Below are 21,001 nucleotides of genomic sequence, written 5' to 3' on the forward strand. Positions count from 1 at the left end.
TATGTGAAAACAGCTTTCAAATTTGAGTTCCTAAACTATTTTGATTAAGTATAAGATCACACTGACATGAACACACAACATAGAAGGACATTATACGGATGTGTCTGAGCCCATGTGTATTTATAAAATTCCTACTAAGTTATGATAGTATGGTATCCTTGTGTATAACTCACTAGAATCCACAAGTCGATTCATCTACGAAGCAAATGTTATTGAGTACCAGGTGTTATTGAGTACCAGGTACTGTGGCAGTTCGCAGAACTATATAGATGTAAACTGAAGCACTTTAAAAATCTAGTGGGGGCTGGGGATATAGCTCAGTTGGTAGAGTGCTTGCCTTACAAGCATAAGGCCCTGGGTTCGATCCCCAGGACCGCAAAAAAAAAAAAAAAAAAAAAAAAAAAAAAATCTAGTGGGACACAGACTATTCATCTAACCATGATGACATACAAATGATGTGATAGAGGCATGACTACCTGCTTCTCTATAGCCAAGTCAGAGTGATGTAGGATTCTTTGGATTGGTATTTTTAAGAAATCCAAGTGTAGATATGATGCATATTTACCACATACACTTGTGAAAACTTCAGTCAGACGTGTGGTAAAAGGTGCTCTGGCGCCACCTTTGGGCAAGGAGCAGAATTTGCCAGCAATTCTTTTGGTGTCCCATCAGGATCACAGTGAGGCCACACTGGGGGCTCACTGTAGCCAGTGGACCCAAGTTCTCTGTGAGGTACAACTCTACTATACAATACTGTTTATTTCTATTTGATCTGGACTTTAGGAGATGAAGTATCATTTGACTATCTATAGTTTAGTATTTGAAAGTTTAGGAAAGAAAATACATGGAAGAGATCCAGGAAGCCAGAGGATGCCCCCGTGCTGCCAAAGCATCTGATCTGTATGGAAGCAACAGACAGAGGCTTTGAACTGTTAAAATGCAGAGTTTTTAAGTTAAAAGGCTCCACTTTTATTCCAATCGGGTAGTGTAACTGTCCTGTGACAGGTTCTGCAGAGTCTGCAGGTGTAAAACATAAGCCCACCCCAACACTAGTGTAAGTCTGATCTAGCAGGGCTGAGGCAGAGGCTATACCAACTCTGGAGGCTTTCTCTGCTTTCCATGGGATACACCTTAATGCACAAGGTCAGCCAACTAGTGACAGAGCTGGAACAAAAACTCAGCCCAAATTAGCTTGGAAAAAAAAAAATCTGTTCCACCTGACGTGTACACATCTTGCCTCAAAGAGAATCAGAACCCTGAATAAAGAGAAAGAAGCAACCACTTCCAGGCCTACTGTGGGTTGCTGTGGTTCAAGACAACAGAGATTGCATTATCTAACAAATGACGACACGAGCACAAGTAAAAGCTTTAGTGAGGTTAAGGCCAGGCTTGGCCCGATGTGCTGGCACGAACCCCACAGAGGTCGGCGGGAGTTGGTAGAGCTGCAGCTCCTCGGTGCTAGAGTCTAAAACAGGCTGTCCTGCCCCACAGGGCATCCGGAAAGAAGATGTAGGAGAGTGACCACATCAGGCAGTAAAAAGCAGTGAGAGAGAATGGGGAGAAAAACAGCATGAAGACACCTGGAAGAAGCAGAACAGACACTCAGTTTTGATGAAGCTGCTTCACCTGGCTCCCCCACCTTCTTCCCATCCTTCAGGTATCATTCACAGTGCCCAAGAAACAGCAGCATAAGAGACGGGAGCCCCGCCTTTAAGCTCAGTTTAGTGGCTAGATGCAAGTAACTAGACAATTGTACTCTAGCGCAATCCCACATTCCATTTTCTTGACTTCAGATCAGAAACCAGTCCTCACCAATAAATATGAGTTGCCCAGATCCTTCACTGGGGGTTGGGGGCTTCCTAATTATTTGGGGTTTAATATGGGAAAAAGGACAATACCATATTTTATGTGTGCAGGAAGGAGTTAACACAGCAGGCCTGAGACTGCCATCCCTAGAAAGACCTGGGTGCAAGGTTGGCCGTGCCAACAGATCCCACGTTAAGAGAAAATGTCCCCTAACTGATCTGAGTGACTCCCTGTGCCTCTGCTGTCCAAGCCCAGTGGTTTGTACTGAATACCTGCTCTACTTTTGAGAGTCTGGGACTTGGGTACATGTTGGTCAGAGGGTTCCGAGGTGACTGGTGCCCATTAGAAACCCTGGGCACAGAGTCTCTTATGAGCTTCCCTGGCAGACATCATGACATGCTGGAAGAATTAAGTGTGACTATGTGATCCCCCTGGGAGAGGACTCTTGGAAGCCACCACCCTGTTTCCTCTCAGTTTCATCCCATACACTTCTCCTTTGTGCTGATTCTGCTTTGTAACCTTTTTCTCTAATCAATCATAGCCATGAGTAGGATAAGATGCTGAGTCCTGGGGATCCGCCTATCAAATGACTAAGGCTGGACATGGTCTTGGGGACTCCCAATACAAGATGAACCTCAGGTTCACTACCAAAATGCAAAAGGATGGCCCATTAGTGGCATATCTACTCAGCATTAAATATTCTGCTAGATCTTGTGAATAAATTATTTTATTTATACTTCATAATAAGCTTATGATTTAGAATTGTCCGTTTTTTAGGCAAGAGGAATATCAACAGCAGCCATATTTTTTAATGTGTTCTTTTTAGTTCAGTTGAATGTATTTTGACATACTGACACATATGAAGTATAGCTTTTCATTTTTTAAAATATTTTAGTTGTAAGTGGACACAATACCTTTAATTTATTTATATGTGGTGCTGAGGATCGAACCCAGTACCTCACACGTGCTAGGCAAGCACTCTACCGCTGAGCCACAAACCCAGCCCACATAACTTTCCATGCTTGTGGTTGTATATGCTGTGGAGTTACACTGGTCATGTATTCATATATGAACATAGGAAAGTTATATCTGATTCATTCTGTCTTTCCTATTCCCAGTCCCTTTGTCTAATTCCAATGAACTTCTATTCTCCATCCCACATTGTGTGTTAGCATCCACATATCAGAGAGAATATTTGGCCTTTGGTTTTTGAGGATTGACTTATTTCACTTAGAATGATAGTCTCCAGTTCCATCCATTTACCAGCAAATGCCATAATTTCATTCTTCTTTAAGGCTGAGTAATATTCCATTGTGTATATATACCACATTTTCTTTATCCATTCATCTATTAAAGGACACCTAGATTGGTTCCATAGCTTAGCTATTTTGAATTGAGCTAACAGTAGCCATCTTGAAATCCACCCAATCAGGCTCTATATTAACTGGTGGCAAAATCTGTGAGGTACAATTTCCTCCTTGTCTCGCACAACCAAGACAACCTGGAAGGCTGAGGTCAAATGCATGGTTTACTTTGAGAAGAAGGCATCAGTGGTATATACAAGAGCAAAGAACACTGTAGAAAATTCTGTTCTTGTGAGCTTTGGAAGGGAAGCTGGAGAAGATGGGGGCTAGGAGTTACCCACCTCTGGCACACATCTGTACCAGAGGATTCAGGTTCATTACCTTATTTTACCTCAATGATCATTCAAGGTAAGGATTTTTGCCTCTGTTTCACATATGAAGAAAACTGAGCTCAAAACAAAGAGTCCAAGTTCACACAGCTACTATGTACTGAAGTTAGTACTTGAACTCAGATCCGTTAAGCTCCAAACCCAGATTCTCACCACCATTCTGCCTCCGCCAGCCAGGGAATTGGAAGGGCCAGCACTGAATACTTGGAGGGGGTTGTTGGTGCTAATGCTACTACAAAAGGTATGAACCCTAAAGGCAAGGTCAGGACAGAACCAAGGACCCTACAAACTACAGCAGACTCACAACAAGGGAATAATGGGAAAAATAGTATCCCCGAGATTCTCGTCTTGCTTATATGTACACATTTTAAAAGAAAAAAATCAATATTCCTTGAAGGAAGCTGTAAATCGAGGAAAAGGCTAGGAAGACATCTGTCAGGGCCCCAGTGCGACAGGAACCTCAGAGCCTGGAACCCAGTGCTCTGTGCTTGAGCTCGAAACCTGAGTCATTCACAACTCCTCCCCTTCCCACCCTATCAATTCTATTTCAATACATTTCTCAGGTCCAATCACTTCTCGCCTCCAACCTGCCATCACCTCTCACCTGAACAGGAGTGTGGTCTTCCTGCTTCCAGCCTCAGGACTCTACCTCTGTTCTCCACAATGCAGTCAGAGTCATCCTTGGAAACTGCCACCGCATCACGTCCCTTTCTGCATAAATCCGCTCAGAGGTTTCTCATTTGCCTTTAGGATCAAATCCCAAATCCTTTCCAGACTGCCTGCTTCGCTGGCCTCAGTTTGTGTCACTGGCTCTTGGCAAGTTCCAGCCACACCGCTCCACTAATACTTCCAACTTCTGGCTCAGAGCAAAATACTGTTTTCCCTGCCTGAGCCATCGCTCCTCCTCAACTGGAGTCTCAATTCACAGGACGCACTTAAATGTCCTTTCCCTCCCTTTAGGCCTTCTCTGACACTCTCTCAGAGCACCCTGTTCTTTCACAGTACACCAAAACTAAACATTTCCAGTCAGGAGCAGTGAGGCCAGCCTATAACCAACAAGAGAAGCACAACTTCAAGACCAGTCTCAGCAACTTAACAAGACCCTGTCTCAAAAAAAAAAGGAGGGAGCTGTAGATGAAGCTCAGTGGTAGAGCACTCTGGGTTCAATCCCCAGTACAGGAGGAAAAAAATACTGTTTCCAGTTATTTCTACTTTGGCATCTTTCTCCCCCATGTCAACCTAAAGCAGGAACTGCATCTAGATTGCTTCTCAATACCTGGCATGTGATAAGTGCTCCCTAACTGTCTATTAAACTCATTAGCATTCAACAAATAATGATGAATCATTGGTATAATGCTTGGTACATTGATTGGTACAATTCTAGGTGCTGGGGGTTATAGTATGAGTACAAGAGTGTACCTGGGGTAGGTTTAGTGTTTGTTTGGTTTTGTTACTGAATAAATAACCCAGGGACAGATTACCAAAGTAATCCCCTGTCCTTTTTCATTTTTATTTTGAAACAGGGTCTCACTAAGCTGCCGAGGCTGGCCTTGAACTTGCAATCCTCTTGACTCAGCCTCCTGAGTTCCTGGGATTACAGGTATGGGCCACCAAGCTCATAGGTGTAGGTGAAGCGTTCATAGACAATTTCTAAAAACTAGCAAATGTATACTATGTCAGATGATGATGAATACTATGGTGAAAAATAAAGCAAGGTAAAGTGGGTAGGGAATACTGGGGTAACCACCAATGGCAGTATTAATAGATCCACCAGTGATATTTGAAAATAGTATTTTCACTCACCTCCCATATAAACCACTTTTTTCCAATTGTCTGACTCCAAAATTTCATCATACGGGTAGTAGCTCTGGTCTATCATGAATAGAATCATAAGTGAAGCCATGCAGCAGAGAATGAAAGTGTTGCCTTTGGTCAGAAGGGAGGTGGAAGCCAAAACACAGGAAGCGTAGGGGCAGGGTAGACCCTTATAGGACAAGGAAACTCCTGCTGGGGAAAGAAACATGGGGTCAGCTGCTACTCCTTTTCTAGGCATCTGAGTGAATCCAGCCCCCTTCTCTTCGGAGCTTTCCCTCCTTGGGTTTGTTTGCTTTGTGGTACTGGGAGTTGAACCCAGTACCTCGCACACCCTAAGGCGAGTGTCCCTCCACTGAGCTACATCCCTAACCCTGGATCTTCCCCTTCTAGACTGTAAAATCCCTGAGGCCCAGAGGCAGTGGCAGCTGCAGCTCATATAGTTGTTCACAAACAGATGTTGTGTGGGCCATGTGCCCTGGCCCCTGGGAAGTCCCTACTGACAGGTCCTAGCTTACACTAGTTGCCCCAAAGTAGGGCCTGAACTTACCCTCCCTACCTTTGTGGCCTTAGAAAAGCAACTGCCCTTGCCACAGCTAGCTTTCTCCTGTTTGGGGGAACTGGAGTGTGACCTCCATTTCTAGAGTCCATGTAGTGATGTTCGCCAACCAAAATTCATGCAGTGAAAGAGGTATAGCTGCTCTGGTAAGTGAGGACCTCTCTCAGATTGGGGCTCTATCAATGTAGCCTAAAACCTTTTGTTGGGGTGGGGCATAGAAGAAGGAAGAAAGAGGGCTTCTGGCTTCCAACAGCTCCTCCCTCTCTGAGGCCCCCTGCACTCACTTCCTAAGGTTATCTGGGTTCCACTCACCAGATGAATAAAAACACAGGCGAAAAGAAGTGGTTAACACATAGATGATGGCCAGGAACCCATTCAGAGGCCCATCCACGCCAAGAAGAAGGGCCGAGGCCAGGCCAAAGGTGGTGAAGACAGCAAAGTCATTCAGTTCAGCTCCTGTTCAAGAGGCCCAAGGTTAGAACTGACACTCATATGTTGTCACCTTAGCCTCCCTGGGTTGCAGGGTGGGGAAGGAGCTGGAGGGGTCCTAAGGTCCCAGATAACAGCAGCTGTTCCCCTAGAATGGTCTGTGTATCAAAGTCGTGGGTCTCCTCCCTCTGACTGATCTTGTGGCTTTTGGCAAATCCTTCCTTCTCAAGGTATTAGTTTCCCCATCACTTAAAGGTTGCACTACAAAGGGCTGCAAAATGACAAGTGGTGGGATGCTTATTCAAGCAAAATCTTACAGGGAAACATTTCGTGGTATTTTAAACCAGATGTTCTGCCTAAGGTAGTTTTTCATCTCCCCACTGTCCCCACTGCCCTCCCCATTTCCTCTCTAATACCTGGATCCACCCAGAACAGGGAGGCAGAGCAGATGAGGACACTGAATGCTAGGACAAGAATTACCCAAAGATGGATAAGTGAGCCTGCAGAGGAGCTGGATCTGGGCTGCAAGGCTCCCCAACTCCTGCTCCAGGGCTGCTTAGCTATTCTCAGAGGCACATGAACAGAAATGAGAGATGGATGAAAGTCTGCTGGATGTTGGAGGGTGGGTAGTGACCCAAGACAGTGATCCCAGGGGTAGGGAGGAGAGGCCTGAAACTAGGACTCACCTGGTTTGCAGAAGATGTTGAGTTGTCTGGTCATAGCCCCTACTGCCATGTCTAACAGGAAGCTGATCAGAAGCATCCAGGAAGCACACTGGGGTTTCCTAAAGCACAGGCCAGCAGGCCCAAACACGGCAGTTCTTTTTAGTCCCCACTGGACCAACCACTCTCCCTACCCATGCACTAATACACTCCCTGCACACATATGCCCACCCAAGCATGTCCCCACGCTCACATCCTTTCTAGTATATTCCACCTTATACCCACATACACTCACACCGTCACATATGCCTATATCCTTCCCAAACACTTAAACCATAGACATTTTTTATTTTTTATTTTTTGGTACTAAGGATTAACTCAGGGGTGCTCCACCACTGAGCTAACATCCCCAAGCCCTTTGGATTGATCAATTGATTTAGAGACAAGGTTTCGCTAAGTTGCTGAGGCTGGCCTTGAACTTTCAAGCCAGACACACTGGGATTACAGGCATGTGCCACTTTGCCCGACTTTACCCGTCGTCTTAAAGGAGTTTCATAAATCCCTGTGGTAATCACTAAGGCTGCTTGTGACTCTAAATTCCAGGCATATTTGACAGCCCAAGTGTCATTCCCCGGTCCCAGGTCCAGCCCCTGCCACCATCTCATTGTGAATTCTCAGATAAATCACTATCCTCCGCTAGGCCTTTGTTTCCTGACTTGCAAAATGAGGAGGGCATGGTAAATAAATTATTTAATAGATATAAACCTATTCAGATGATCTGTTTCTCTTTGAGTGAGCTTTGGTAACTTCTAAGGAATTGATCCATGTCTCCAGGACATGTGTAGGAGTGTAGTGATGGCCCCTGTTTAATTTCTGATATTGGTAATTCATGTCTTCTCTCCGTGTTCTTGGTTAGCCTGGCCAGAGGTATATCAATTTTACTGACATTTTCAAAAAATCACCTTTTGAGTTCATTGATTTTCTCTATTAATTTCCTATTTTAATTTCTTTAATGGCCACTCTATTTTTTTTTTTTTTTTTTTTTTTTTTTTTTTTTATATTTGTGTGGCACTGAGGACTGAACCCAGGGCCTTGCACATGCTAGGCAAGTGCTCCACCATTGAGTCATACCCCTAACCCTATTTTTATTATTTCTTTTTTTCTGCCCTGAATTTAATTTTCTCTTCTTTTTCTAGTTTCCTAAAGTGAAAGTTTAGATTACTGATTTTTAAATCTTCTTTTCAAATACAGTAATGCACTCTATAATGACATTTTAGTCTACTACAGACAACATGTACAACATAGAAGACAGTGGTCCCACAAGATATATCACCTTGTGATGTCATAGCTTTCTTAGTTCATGATATTCCAACAAAATCACCTAATGTTGTATTTCTCAGAACATATCACATTGTTAAACAATGCATGACTGTAAATGCATTCAATGCTATGAATTTCCATCTAAGCCCTGCTTTCCCTGCATCCAACAAATTGTGGTAAATTATATTTTCATTTTCTTTTAGTTCAAAATATTTTTAAATTTGAGATTTATCCATGTATCATTTAGAAGTATGTTGTTTAATCTCCAAATATTTCAGGATTTTCTAGCTATCTTTCTATTATTGGTTTCTAGTGTAATTCCATGTGACCTGAGATGATACTTTGTATAATTTCTGTTCCTTTAAAGTTGTTAAGATGTATTTTGTGACCCAGAATGTGGTCCATCTTAGTTAATATTCTAAGTGAGCTTGAGAAAAATGTGTATTGTAACGTATTGGATAGTCTATAGATGTCAATAATATCCAGCAACTGATGGTGTTTGGAATATAACTATGTCCTTGCTGATTTTCTGTCTGCTGGATCTGCCAACTAATGACAGAAGGGTGTTTACATCTTTAACTATAATAGTGGGTATGTCAATTTCTCCTTGCAGTTCTACCAGTTTTTATCTCATGTATTTTGAGGCTTTAAATGATTTCAAAGGGCTCTTTCAGACCTCATGTTCTTGAGTTTTATGTCTTGTCCAGCACATGCTCCCCGGGTCCTTGGAAAATAGCCACCATAGTCCCAAGTAACCTGTCCTAGGAGAGCCATTCCCAGCCTGCACAGTGATATCAATGCTTAGGTGGCCCAGCAGAAGCAAACAGACAGCCTAACCTCACTCTTCACCTGTCCCCAGTCTGTCCCCAAGCCTGCCCCTTGTTTAGACTCAGACCTAAGAATCAAAAGGGAACTAAGGCTAAATAAAAAAACGCTGATCCCACCATTGTGGCATGAAAAACTACATTCCTAGAAGATTTGACTGAACTAAGAAGACAGAAATTTTCTGCTTGCAGATATGCCCATGTGCACACTTTATTAGACTCCAAAAGTCCAAACTTAGAAAATTACAAAAATTTTAACATAGAAGGGAGCTTAAATATCATTATCCTATTATATGGATGAAAAACAGATCCAAAGAGAAATCACTTGTTGATGGTTACAGAGAATCAAATAGACTAGGAGGATGTTATTTGCATTATAAAGGATTTATCTCTTTAAGGACCTGACTTCCAAAGGCATTGAGATATGATTCAATTCATAGAAACATAATTCACTTACATAAATTGCTTTGGGGGTACATAATATGTTTCAGACTTTCCAGAACAGTGCTAATTTCAAATATTCTGTCAGGTCAAGTGTTCTAATTTAAGAATTGAAAATTATAAATGGTAAGAATCTCTTGATTTTCTCATAAAAAAAAATCATTATAGTCTTCCATAACTTATGGAACTTCAGAGATCATAATGCAAGCACCTCAATTTTATGGAAGGAGCAATTAAAGCCCAGAGTTGTGACCTAGTGAAGGTTGTATATCATGTTGGTGGCACAACTGAGGCTAGAATCTTAAATTCTGACTTGGAAAACATGGCACCTTCCCTAACGCCACCCCTCCTCCCCGCCAGTTGATCCCAGGGCTGTGGGGCCTGGCTCTCTAGACTCCCCCTTCCCTTCCCTCTGCCATGGGTTCCAGCACTTGGCTAAGAGCATGCTGGGCCTCAAGACTTACCTGCTGACACTGCAGAAGATGGAGAAGAGCCCCAGAACCATGTTAGCCAGGGACAAGGCACTGGTAACATCTTTCCAAGAAAAGTCATTTATCTTGGGGTGCCTCTGGTTATGACTGGTGCATTGACCTGGGGCCCAGGAGAGAGGGGGAAGAAGTTTCCAAGGTCAAGGAGTCCCAAAAGAGGCTCCCAGGGACCTGGTAGCTTCTGTGGCTTTAGACCTCATCCCAGAACTGCACCCTCCCCACACAGTGTCACTAGCTAGATTAAGGACAGGAGGCGGATAAAGGAGACACAGGAAGGAAAGACAAAGATGATGGAGGTGGATGGTCTTGGGAAAGCTCAGTAGCAAAGCAGGTGAACTCATGCAACCATAGCTTCCACTTGCTTTCTGACTCACCTCCTGTCCCCTTGACCCTCCTGACCTCCATCTGAGAGATGAGCCTTTGGCACAACCTAAGAGATGGTTTGTGAGAGAAGTGGATTCAGAAGGCACCTTCGTCCTACAGGCCAAAGTTGTTCTCTCAGAGACTAGGGCTGCAGCTGAGGTATCCTAAAGCCCAAACCAGGTCCCAACCAGGAGAGCAGTTCCACCTCCAGTAGAGGAAAGGAAAGGTATAAAATGAATATTCCCAGCACTCAGTGGTTCACCAAGTGCTGTTCACTATGGTCTTCTTCTGGTCCAGACCACCTCGGTAGATGGTACTGTTGTTCTTACCCCATTTTATGAACAAGGAAACAGATATTCAGAGAAATGGAGATATTTGCTCAGTCACACATTGAGTAGAACCAAATCCTGCCTGCCTGATACTGGATCTGGTGCTGCTTCTGCTGGGGACATAGATCCCAGCAGAAGGATGTTTGGGGGATAAAACAGTGAAGAGGTTCCATTGGCCATCCCTGCTGGGAGCACTAGCCTCCCTGGCAGGAGCAGAGCGTGCCCAGGTCTCCTCTGGCCATGCAGTCTTTCACAGCCTCCAGGAACTAGCCTTCTCTGCCCATCTTCACAGCCTGTCTTATCTCTGCTTTTACCCTAAGATCTAACATGTATTCTTTACACATAAACTTCTTATGAAACTGACATCCTGTCCTCCCTGAGACAAAGAAACCCCACTGGTTGGGATGTACACACCAGCTACACAACATATAGTAATTCCAGTCTTGAGAGAAATAGACACATTCCAAAGCGCTCCCATGTCTGTTTCCTCATTTAATCCTCACCCATTTTAGATGTCAGGTTTTGCCTCTAGACAGTCCCTCCAACAACCCCGGAAGCTTCTGATCTGAGCAATAATTGAGGCAAATCACTGTTCTTTCCCATAAACCCTGCCACCAATATGTCAGAGGCTAGGAGGCTGAACTTGGGCTTGGGACTGGACTTTCTTAGGGTAGCACTGCAGGCCTCATGGGTCCCAAAGGCAGCTTCATTTATCCCAAAGGAAACCAACAGCGGTATGGCCAAAGTCATTGGGACTAACAAGACCTTCTCATGCCAGGGTCCCTCAATGCTGAAGATGCAAAACAATGCAAGCCTGGGAAAGCTGGAAAGAAACGAGCAAAGGACTGGCTACATAATCCCTTTCCATGAACCTACTAGACCCCAGGAAGATCAGATAACTCTGCTGCTGAGCAAGGTCAGCCTAACCCTCTGTCTTCTGGAAGAACAGCATCCCAACATCTCTGCCTCTCAGAACCAGTCAGCAGGTGTCCTGAGTCATTCTTCCAATGATCAGACCTTGTCTCATCTACTTTACAGTTGTTCTATTTTTCATCAATGATCGGTCATGTGCTATATTATTTCTTTTATATCTACTCTGTTCACAAAGCACTTTCACACCCAGGATTTCCATTGGCCCTGGAAGCTCTGTCAGGCAAGAATTATTTTCCCTACTTTCCAAGAAAGGCAAACAGAGAGGGGAAGACTTAGCTCAAGGTCATATCAGAAATGGCAAAACATAACTGACAACTTCACCTTAACTGTTCTTTCCTCTGTGCTCCACTGTCTACCCACCAATAGGACTGAACATTGTATTGGTAATATGCTCAGCCTGTGCTATGGGCTGGGAGAACCCTGGTCCCTGCCTTCAAGGAACTTTCAGCCTGCCCCGAGAAAGACGACTCATGCATGCCTGTGGAGACTTAGACACCCTTCACATAGGAACCTCATCTTACAAAAGGAAAAAGAGGTTTCAGAATGAGTTAAGTGACTTGTCTCAGTAAATGGTGAAGCCAGGACTGGACTTGAGTCTCCTCTTCCCAAATTAAATGCTATTTGCAGCATAATGAAAAGGTACCAGGGGTGTAATGATGTGACCTCCAGGGTAAGGGCTGTAGAAATCCACAGGAATAAGGAACAATTCATTCATTCAGCAAACATGTATTAATGAGCAAGATACAGTGCCTGGTGCTTGGGACACAGAGAAGATTAAGACTTAGCCTCATCATCCAAGGAATAGTCAAGACCTGCTCTGAAAAGAGTCATGACCAGCCTACTTAGGGAGCACAGAAGGGTTTTGCCTGTTACGCAGGAAAGGAGGCTTCTCAGACAAGGGGTCAGAGCTGAGGCTTTTACATAGCCCTGGCCTGCAAGAGCATCTGGTCACACTCCAGCTTCTTGCATGCCTTCATGTGGCAAACCAGCCCTGCTCAGATCTCCCATCCCCTCTCTGGGACCCCTTAGCCCCTTTCCAGGACCTCCCTTGGATCTTAGGTTGGGCTGTGCTCCTCTTTGGAAAGCCTGACACCCTTCCTCCCCACTCCAGAGCCTACAGGTGCTCCTCTGTAAGGTCACATCTTGTGCTCACCGTGTGACACTTGGCACTCTGTATTGGCATCGCCTACCTTGTCTTCCTTCTTTGCTACAAACGATGCAACCTGAGTGCAGACGGAGGTCCCCGGTGCCCAGCATGAGGCCTGACAATAGAAGGTGTTCAATATCTGGTATATTAATATACTCCATCACTCTGGTCTTCAGGAGGTCTTCTCACTGCACTAAATCTTTTCTGCCTGACATCTAACCCCTATCTTTGTGGCCTCCAAGAAGGTGTCTCAACTGAATTCTCAATAACTCTGCTCCTTCGACACATCCAGCAACCACCCAAATCTTCCATGTGTTCACTTAATTTTCTTTTTTCTTTTTTCTGATGACTACTTTGTGTCAGGCACTGTGTTTGGAGGACAGAGAGAACAAGAGCCAGGCAGCACCCTCAAGAAGCTAGAGTCTGGTAGGTAGGGTAGGCAACTGTGTAGAGACAAGGTCAGTAAGAAAATCAAGTCCCAGCTGCTGTGAGTGCAATAGGGAAGGAGAGACTCAGACTGGGGTGGGGACCTTCAAGGATTCACCAATGTGCAACCAGGGTCTCTAAGGATGAACCAGGGGCATGGGCACTCCTGGCCAAGGTAACTACAGATGTAAAATCACTGCAAGGAGGTTGCTTCCCAGGAGAACTGTGACTGGAAGAGAAGTTGGTGGGGAGGCCACAGGTTGTGACAGTGCAGATGTGACCTTGATTTGCAGTCTGTGGGCAGGCAGTGCGATGTTTAGGAAGGGAGTCATGTTTTGGTCAGATACGGGTGAGAAGTGGAGGGTGGTTTGTGGCATGGGAACAAATTGGGAAATGGAAATCCGCAATTAAACTAATGAGCGGGGGGGAAAAAAAAAAAACTAATGAGCGGCGGAGAGATGTGAACGAGGAGAAAGGTAGGGTGCTGCGGCAGGGAGAGTCGAGCAAGACTCTGAAGTTTCTGGAAAAAGTAATGAGTGGTGCCTCCGGCATCGCCAGGGGCGAGCATGCAGACGGTTTTCTGGCAGGAATGCACTAGGCCTCCCCAAGCTCACCCCAATCTTTCCCTGGAGACCGGAACCAGGACCTGACTCAGACCCCGCCCCTTGGGGGACCCTACACCGCTGCTTCCTGGCCCCTCCTTGCGGTCTTGGTCTCGAGGCCCGCCCAGGACAACCAGGACGTCAGTACCCGGGAGGAGAGCGTCCCCTCCCTCGCCCCGACAGCCCCTCGGCGAATGCTCACCTGGGGACGAAACATTCCTCGATGGGGCTAGGGACCGCACTCCTTTCCCTCTGCCTGTGCAGTGGAGGGGACCAGCCCAGGCAAGCGCGGCGGCCGCGGACCGAGCCTCTTACCCCTGGCTCTTAGCTCACAATCCCGAGGGCAAGGGAGGGGCTGCGGGCCAGAGGCAATGGGCCTCAATTTCCAGGGGCGCCCTAGGTCTTTCAGTGGGTCGGCAGGGCCCATCGAGGAGTATAAGGAAAGGGAACTGTTCTCTCCATCCAGGCCAGTCAGGGGGACTTTGCGGGTGAGAGAGTTGCGGTGGGCTTTTGTTCTGTGCAAAGCCAATGCTGCAGATCGACCTGGAGCCTTGTTGGATGAGATAAGACTGTGAAGGGATGCTGGGGTCCACATTGTGGAGCACCCCCGGAATGTCAGCTCCATGTGGGCAGGCCTTTTTTTATGCTTAGTTTGCTACTATTCTTTGGGCCTATGAAGAAGGCCTAAGTACATAGTAATACTTGTCAGATGGATGGCAAGCTGAAGAATTTGGACTCAATCCTGAAGACAATGTTTTTAAGTAGGGACATGACTTAGTTCAAGTTGTTTGAGAAAAAGTTATTCTCACAGCCACTGTGGAGGATCTGTAATGCTACATGAGAAACGGGAAGACCAGAGAGCCACAAAAAGGAATGGAAGTTGTCAGTATGAGGTGTGATCGGAGGTAGGAAAGGGGGAAGGTAAGAACCTCCCTGAGGCGTCTGCATATGGCAGACAGTAGGTTTCAGACACCAGTCCTAAGGTCAGGCCCCCAAATTCCCCTGCCCCAAATGTGCAGGCCTACCTTAAGGCTAAACTGCAGCAACAAGAGCTCCTGGGGCTCCACAGCAGAATACGGACAGGGAAAGAGTGGAGCTAGGTCAAGTGACACTTTATGACCAGCAAGGGAAAGAGGGTACAGGACCTGGAGTGTCCTGAGGGGCTACCTGGCAGCCAGCTCTGTGCTAGATGCTGTAAAGACATTATCCTCATCTCACCCAATCTTAACTGGCCCTCCATTTCTCCAACAATGTGAATCATTAAGGGGCAAATTAAACACTGTAGCAAGATGGTCAGACCCTCAGCTTTGACTTCAACCAAGTTTACAATTCCAGCTATAACACCAGCTGTGTAAGTTTGAACAAGTTAACAATGCTTTTCTGAACATGTTTCCTCATCTATAAAATGGAATTGTTGTGAGAATTAAATGAGATTATTTGAAGTAATTAGCATGAAAATTTAGTCTTCATCATTCATCATAATTATCCTTATTCTAAGAATATGATCATGCATCTCTGAGCGACAGCTTCCTTGGAAGGAGTAGCTGAGAAAGATCCTCCTCCCCCTGCAATAAGTTTCCAGCTGCCTTCCATCAAGATTCACCAGAAGTGAAGAACATAAGGTTAAGCTATCCACACTTGCACTAATATGGAAGTCACTAGCTATTTGTGGCTACTGAGCACTGGAAACTTGACTTGTCTGAATTGAGATGGGCTATATATATAAAATATATACCAGAATTTCAATTCTTCATTTAAAAAAATGTAAAATAACTAATTTTTTGTATTGTTGAAATAATATTTTGGATAGACTGGGTTAGATAAAATGTATTGCTAAAGCTAATCACCTGTTTCTTTTCACTTTTTCAATATGACTGCTGGAAAAATTTTAAATTACACTTGTGGCTCACATTTTATTTCTATGAGCTGCACTAATTTAGATCCTTTGCAGGATATAAATGCAGAGCTACAGATATCCATCTGCTCATCAGTTCATTATGAAAGTACCTACTATACACCAGGCACTATTTTGGGTGCTAGAGATACACAGTTTCTCTCCTCCTAGAAAGTATACTCAAGTATAGGGGAGAGGTGAGAAATAAACCATTTCTGGCCATGGTTAAGTGCTACAGAAAGCAAAGCAGGATCAGCATTCTGGTGTTAGAAGAGTGGGTATTTCTGATAGGGCAACCAGGGAAATGATGTCTGAGCAGGGACCTAAGTGAGCAGAAGATGCAAACCATGTAAAGACCTCAGGGCAACATTCCAAGCAGATGCAACAGCCAAGGTAAGGGTTCTCATGAAGGCACAGCTTGGTGTGTGTGAAGAAAGCAAGGCTGGCATAGAGGGAACATGGTGAGTTCTGAGAGTGGTACATCATACAGAACTTTGGCAAGAACTCTGGATCTTACTCCAAGTGTTGTGAAAACTCTTGGCATGTTTTAAAATAGAGGCAAGTGATCTGATTTATAGTGTTGAAAGATGATGCTGGAAGTCTCTGTGGACACAGACCAAAGAAGGGTGGGAGTGGATGCAAGAAGACAAGCTGGAAGCCTACTGTGTTAGACCAAGCTAGAGATGTTGGTAGGTAGGACCAAAAGGGAAGGATGGATGTGATGAGAAACAGTCAGACTTGGGATATACTTTGAAGGCAGAGCTGAGACTTGCTGACTGATGTGGGGAGAATAGCTGGAATCATGGCTGACTTAGTTTTAGGCCTCAGTAACTGAGACAGATGCTGATGGATAAAGAGAACTGGGAATGAAACAGGTTTTGGGGATAAACTCAAGAATTTAGTTGTGAACATATTAAATTTATGAGTATGAGCCAAGAAGAGATGTCAAGTAAGACTGCTTGAATTTGAGGACAGATCAGAGCTTTCTGGTGTGAGAAGAGTGGGTATTTCTGATAGAGCAACCAAGAAAATGATATCTGAGCAGGGACCTAAGCAAGCAGAAGACACAAACCATATAAAGATCTCAGGGCAACATTCCAAGCAGATGCAACAGCAAAGGTAAGGGTTCTCATGAAGGCACAGCTTGGTGTGTGAAAAGAAAGCATGCGGATGAGTAGAAGCTCAGGAATGGTACTTAAGCCTCAAGAATGGATTAGATCACCCAGCAGACAGAAACAAGGGGGGACCAAGGACTTGGCCCCCAAATATAGGTATCACAAAGAGGAGGATCTATATGCAGAAAAGGTACAGTCAGTGAAGTAGGAGAAAAGCAGAATACTCCAAATCAAAACAAAAAAGGCTTTCAAGTAGGAAACGATCCACTGAACCAAATCTGCCTAAATTTTGGAGGTCTAATTCCTTTAGGCACTTAGAAACTCCTTCCTTCCCAACTCCAGCTCCTTGAGGGAAGAAAGGAACTTTACCTTTTTATTTGGTGGTAGGGGAGAGCACTGAGGATTGAACCCTGGGGTGCTTAACCACTGAGTCACATCCCCAGTCCTTTTTATTTTATTTTAATATGGGGTCTAATTTGCTGAGGCTGGCTTTGAATTTGCAATCCTCGTCTCAGCCTCCCAAGTTGCTGGGATTACAAGTGTTCACCATGTGCCCAGCTAAACCCTATCTTTTGCATACAGGCTTTAATGCCAGAGACATGGGCTCAATTGCTTCCGAGTGATGTGACCTGAGGGAAGTTACTTCTGTCCTCTGTATGCCTCCTCTCCATGCCAATCACTAAACACTAAATGATCTATTCCCATAGTATCTCATATATACATCTTACTATATCACTTTTATAATGTAACTCTATAGCCCTACGCTGAGATCCTTTAGGACTACCTTAAACATGATTAACCAAAACATGATTAAGGTTATGGTCAGACTCGAATCAAATAGGACTATTTGAATCAAACTTCTACCATTTGTCATCTCTATAACCACGGGTCACTTTGTGAATCTGAGCAGATGCTCCCACTCTGTAAAACAGGAATACATACCTAATAAGTGGTGGATTTATATGAAGATTAAGTGAGATAATGGGAACACCCGACTCACTACACAGTATTTTATCACCTTTGTTACCTACAACACTAATACTCTCAATGTTCGTGGACTGACAACTTAAGAAGGAAAAGACAAGCCCTCCTAGACCCCTAAGGTGAAGGGAGCTGTTAAACCCAGCTATTAAACCCAGTGAGCCTGAGAAGGGTCAGCAAGGTGAATTATTGTAGCAAATACAGATAGCTAAGTATTCTGGAAAATGTCAGGAATGTCTTCCTCTTCCATATTTTGTTGTGGATCCATGCAGATACTCACGCTAGAAATTCAAGCATTACCTAAGGTTTCTCCCTCTCTCACACCACCCCTATTTTATTGTTAATAAGATGGCAATTTATTTTACTTTCAAAATGCCTTGCTTCCTCTAAGACACTATCCATTATAAGACACACCATTATTTTATGTAGCGTAAAGAAAGAAAAAATGTCACAAGACTGTGACTTACCATTGACTTTTAGAAGGTTTCAGATACTAAAATGTGGAGAAAGAAAAATGTTATCTTACCACTGAGGAAATATGACACCTCTCATTCCACCACAATCTTAGTTCAGACCTCCATCATCTGCCTGGAACAGGGACAGAACCTTCTAATGGTTTTCCTCCATCCAGCTTCTGCAGCCAAAATGAGGCTTCTACCTACTCCCTACCCCAAATCCTTATTACCTCAGTTGTCCCATAGCCCCTGGCTCATGTTCTTTTTTTTCTTTTCTTTTCTTTTTTTGTGGTACTAGGATTGCCTAGTCCGTTTTTTTATTTTGAGATGGGGTCTAAGTTGCTAGGGCCTCACTAAACTGATGAGACTGACCTTCAACTTAAGTTCCTCCTACCTCAACCTCACAAGTGACTGGGGTTACAAGCATGCACCAATATGCTGGGTTCCCACCCACAATCTTGACAGGAATTATGGAAGAAGAGGACACCAGCAGCACTGCAGCAGTGGAAAGCTCTAAAGTCAACCTCCCAGCTCAGGCTAGGCTGCCACTCGCCATCCCTACCTCCAGTAGTCTGCATTTGCACTGTAAAAAGTCTCATATTCTTCACTTTAGACTGGATCCAATTCCCCAATGTCATGCTGTTTCTTATCAACACCCTTCACATGTTATTTTTTGTCTGGAATTGCTTTTGCTCCTGCTTTTCATCTATTCCCCATCAGAAATAAGAATCTTCTAGGCAGGATACATCCCACTGCACCCAGCCTGATGCCCATGATTATTTTGGTTGACATGGGCTGTTAAAAGGATGTCCTTTTCTTCATTTACAAATAAACTCCACCCAAAAATGAACCCTACCCTAACCCCTAAAAGACAAAAGACAAACTTCCTATAGAGAAGATTGTTGGAGCACCCAGTTATTTTTATCAGTTCCTCCAAAGAGTCTTCCCAAATTCTCCAAGCTATGTTCTAGAATATCCCATGCATACCTTTAGCACAGCCCTTCTTATACCATGCTGTGGTCACTAGGTTGCTTCCTCACCTACTGGGACTGTGCACTCCTGTGAATAGGGCCCTATTTCAGCTGTATTATACTTTAGAACCTGGAACCCGGAAGGTGCTCAATACTTTTTTTTTTTTTTTTTTGGTGCTGGGGATTGAACCCAGGGCGTTGTGCTTACAAGGCAAGCACTCTACCGACTGAGCTATCTCCCCAGCGGTGCTTAATACTTACAGAATTACTGGGTGGACGGATGGACGGTTGAATGAAAAGTAGTTACAGCACATAATCACTGGGTCCTAGTCCCCCATTCTGACTACCTCACATTGCCACTAGCCTTTCCTAAGCCTGGTCATTAGCTTAAACAGGAAAGGAATGGCACTATCTGAATGTCAGTTCAGGAAGCGCATCAGCACGATTACTGTGGTTCTCGTCTGAATCACTGCTCTCCAGTTCCAGTGGTTGGAAATGTCAATGGTGAGGGTAATCTGCATTTTCAAAGAATCAACCTGACTATATGCAGAATGAACTGAAGAGGGGATAGCAGGGAAGCAGGAATGCCAGCTGGTAAGTTATTTTGTCAGAGTGGAGAGTTAAGTTCAGATCTTTGACTTCAACATCATTGCACTCCACTACTTTGTAATACCACCTCTTTTAGCCTGAACTGATTTTTCTTTTTTCCTCTCAACTGAGCACTACAGCAGACAAATTTTAAGATCTATTCAATGATGCAGTGATCCCTGCCTTCTGGTATTCATGCCTGTGTATAATTCTCTCCTTTGAGTGTAGGCTGGCCTACTGACTTGTTTCTAACCAACAGAATACAGCAAAGGTGACATCACATCTATGAATGGGCTACTTAAGATTATAATTCCCATCCTGCTAGCAGACTCTTTATCTTTTCTGTTTTGATGAAGAAAGCTGCCATCTTGCAGAGGTCAAAGTATCAAGGAACTGAGATCAACTCCAGCTGTCAAGTTAGCTGATAAGCAGAGCCTCTCAATTCAACAGCCCCTGAAGAACTGAAATTCTACCAAAGATGGAAGTGAGCTTGGAAGCAGATCCTTCTCCAGGAAGGCCTTGAAAACTCAGCCCAAGCCAATAACTTTTTCAGTAATGGGAATTGAATCCAGGGGTGGTCTACCACTGAGCTACTTAGTTATATCTCCAACGCTACCCCACCTTTCCTTTCTCTTTCTTTTTTTTTTTTTTTTTTTCTTTTGAAACAGGCTCTTGCTAAGTTGCACAGACTGGTCTCAAACTTATGATCTTTCTGCCTCAGACTCCTGAGTTACTGGGATTACAGGTATGCAACACCAAATCTGGCTTAGAGCCAATAACTTCATTGCAGCCTCAAAGGGTTTCAAAGCATCCCTGAAGCAGAAGGTCTAGTGAAATTGTACCTGTTCTCCGGGCCTATGAAAACTATGAAATAATGAATGTGTGCTCTTTAAACCAATAAATTTGTCATAAGTTGTCTGATAGCAAAAAAAAAAACAAAACAAAACAAAACAAAAAGCACCTGCCCAAAATGTGTCATTCTTTACCATACAGGTCAGAACCTTCAGAAACCTGGGAAACTTTCTGTAGTAAGAACCAATGACTGTCTTCCATTCGCTCTGTAGCATCCCAGCAAAAGGCTTTTGCAGCTGATTCCACAAAATGTCCCTAAGTAAACTGAGTGACAAGTATCACCTGATAGCTTATAGCTCCCTCCTGTGCAA

The 21,001-nt window shown here is 44.2% G+C and overlaps 1 protein-coding gene across 2 annotated transcripts; it reads right to left on the minus strand.

Moving 5' to 3' along the window:
- Nucleotides 1–418: 418 nt before the first annotated feature.
- Tmem269 (transmembrane protein 269) lies at nucleotides 419–20,718 on the minus strand. 2 transcript variants are annotated; one of them, XM_047552411.1, is made up of 6 exons: nucleotides 10,409–20,718; nucleotides 10,011–10,137; nucleotides 6,986–7,083; nucleotides 6,183–6,326; nucleotides 5,303–5,503; nucleotides 419–1,580 (listed from the first exon to the last, which is right to left on the minus strand). In XM_047552411.1, exons 1-6 carry the CDS (start codon nucleotides 10,437–10,439, stop codon nucleotides 1,459–1,461), a joined length of 723 nt encoding a protein of 240 aa, XP_047408367.1. In that variant the 5' UTR covers nucleotides 10,440–20,718; the 3' UTR covers nucleotides 419–1,458. The 2 variants fall into 2 exon arrangements, with proteins under 2 accessions (XP_047408367.1, XP_047408360.1); XM_047552404.1 differs by having other exon boundaries at nucleotides 5,303–5,506.
- Nucleotides 20,719–21,001: the final 283 nt, after the last annotated feature.

Source organism: Sciurus carolinensis, chromosome 1 (genome assembly GCF_902686445.1).
Source record: "Sciurus carolinensis chromosome 1, mSciCar1.2, whole genome shotgun sequence".
NCBI lineage: Eukaryota > Metazoa > Chordata > Mammalia > Rodentia > Sciuridae > Sciurus > Sciurus carolinensis.

Bases quoted from the DNA above. Each gene is read 5' to 3' on its own strand.
- Tmem269 (XM_047552404.1), bottom strand. From the start codon at position 10,439: ATGGAGGTCAGGAGGGTCAAGGGGACAGGAG. The intron at 6,327-6,985 runs GTGAGTCCTAGT...CCTCTTGAACAG, and splicing joins CAACATCTTCTGCAAACCAG to GAGCTGAACTGAATGACTTT. The intron at 1,581-5,302 runs GTGAGTGAAAAT...TGCTTCTTCCAG, and splicing joins AAAAGTGGTTTATATGGGAG to GTGTCTTCATGCTGTTTTTC.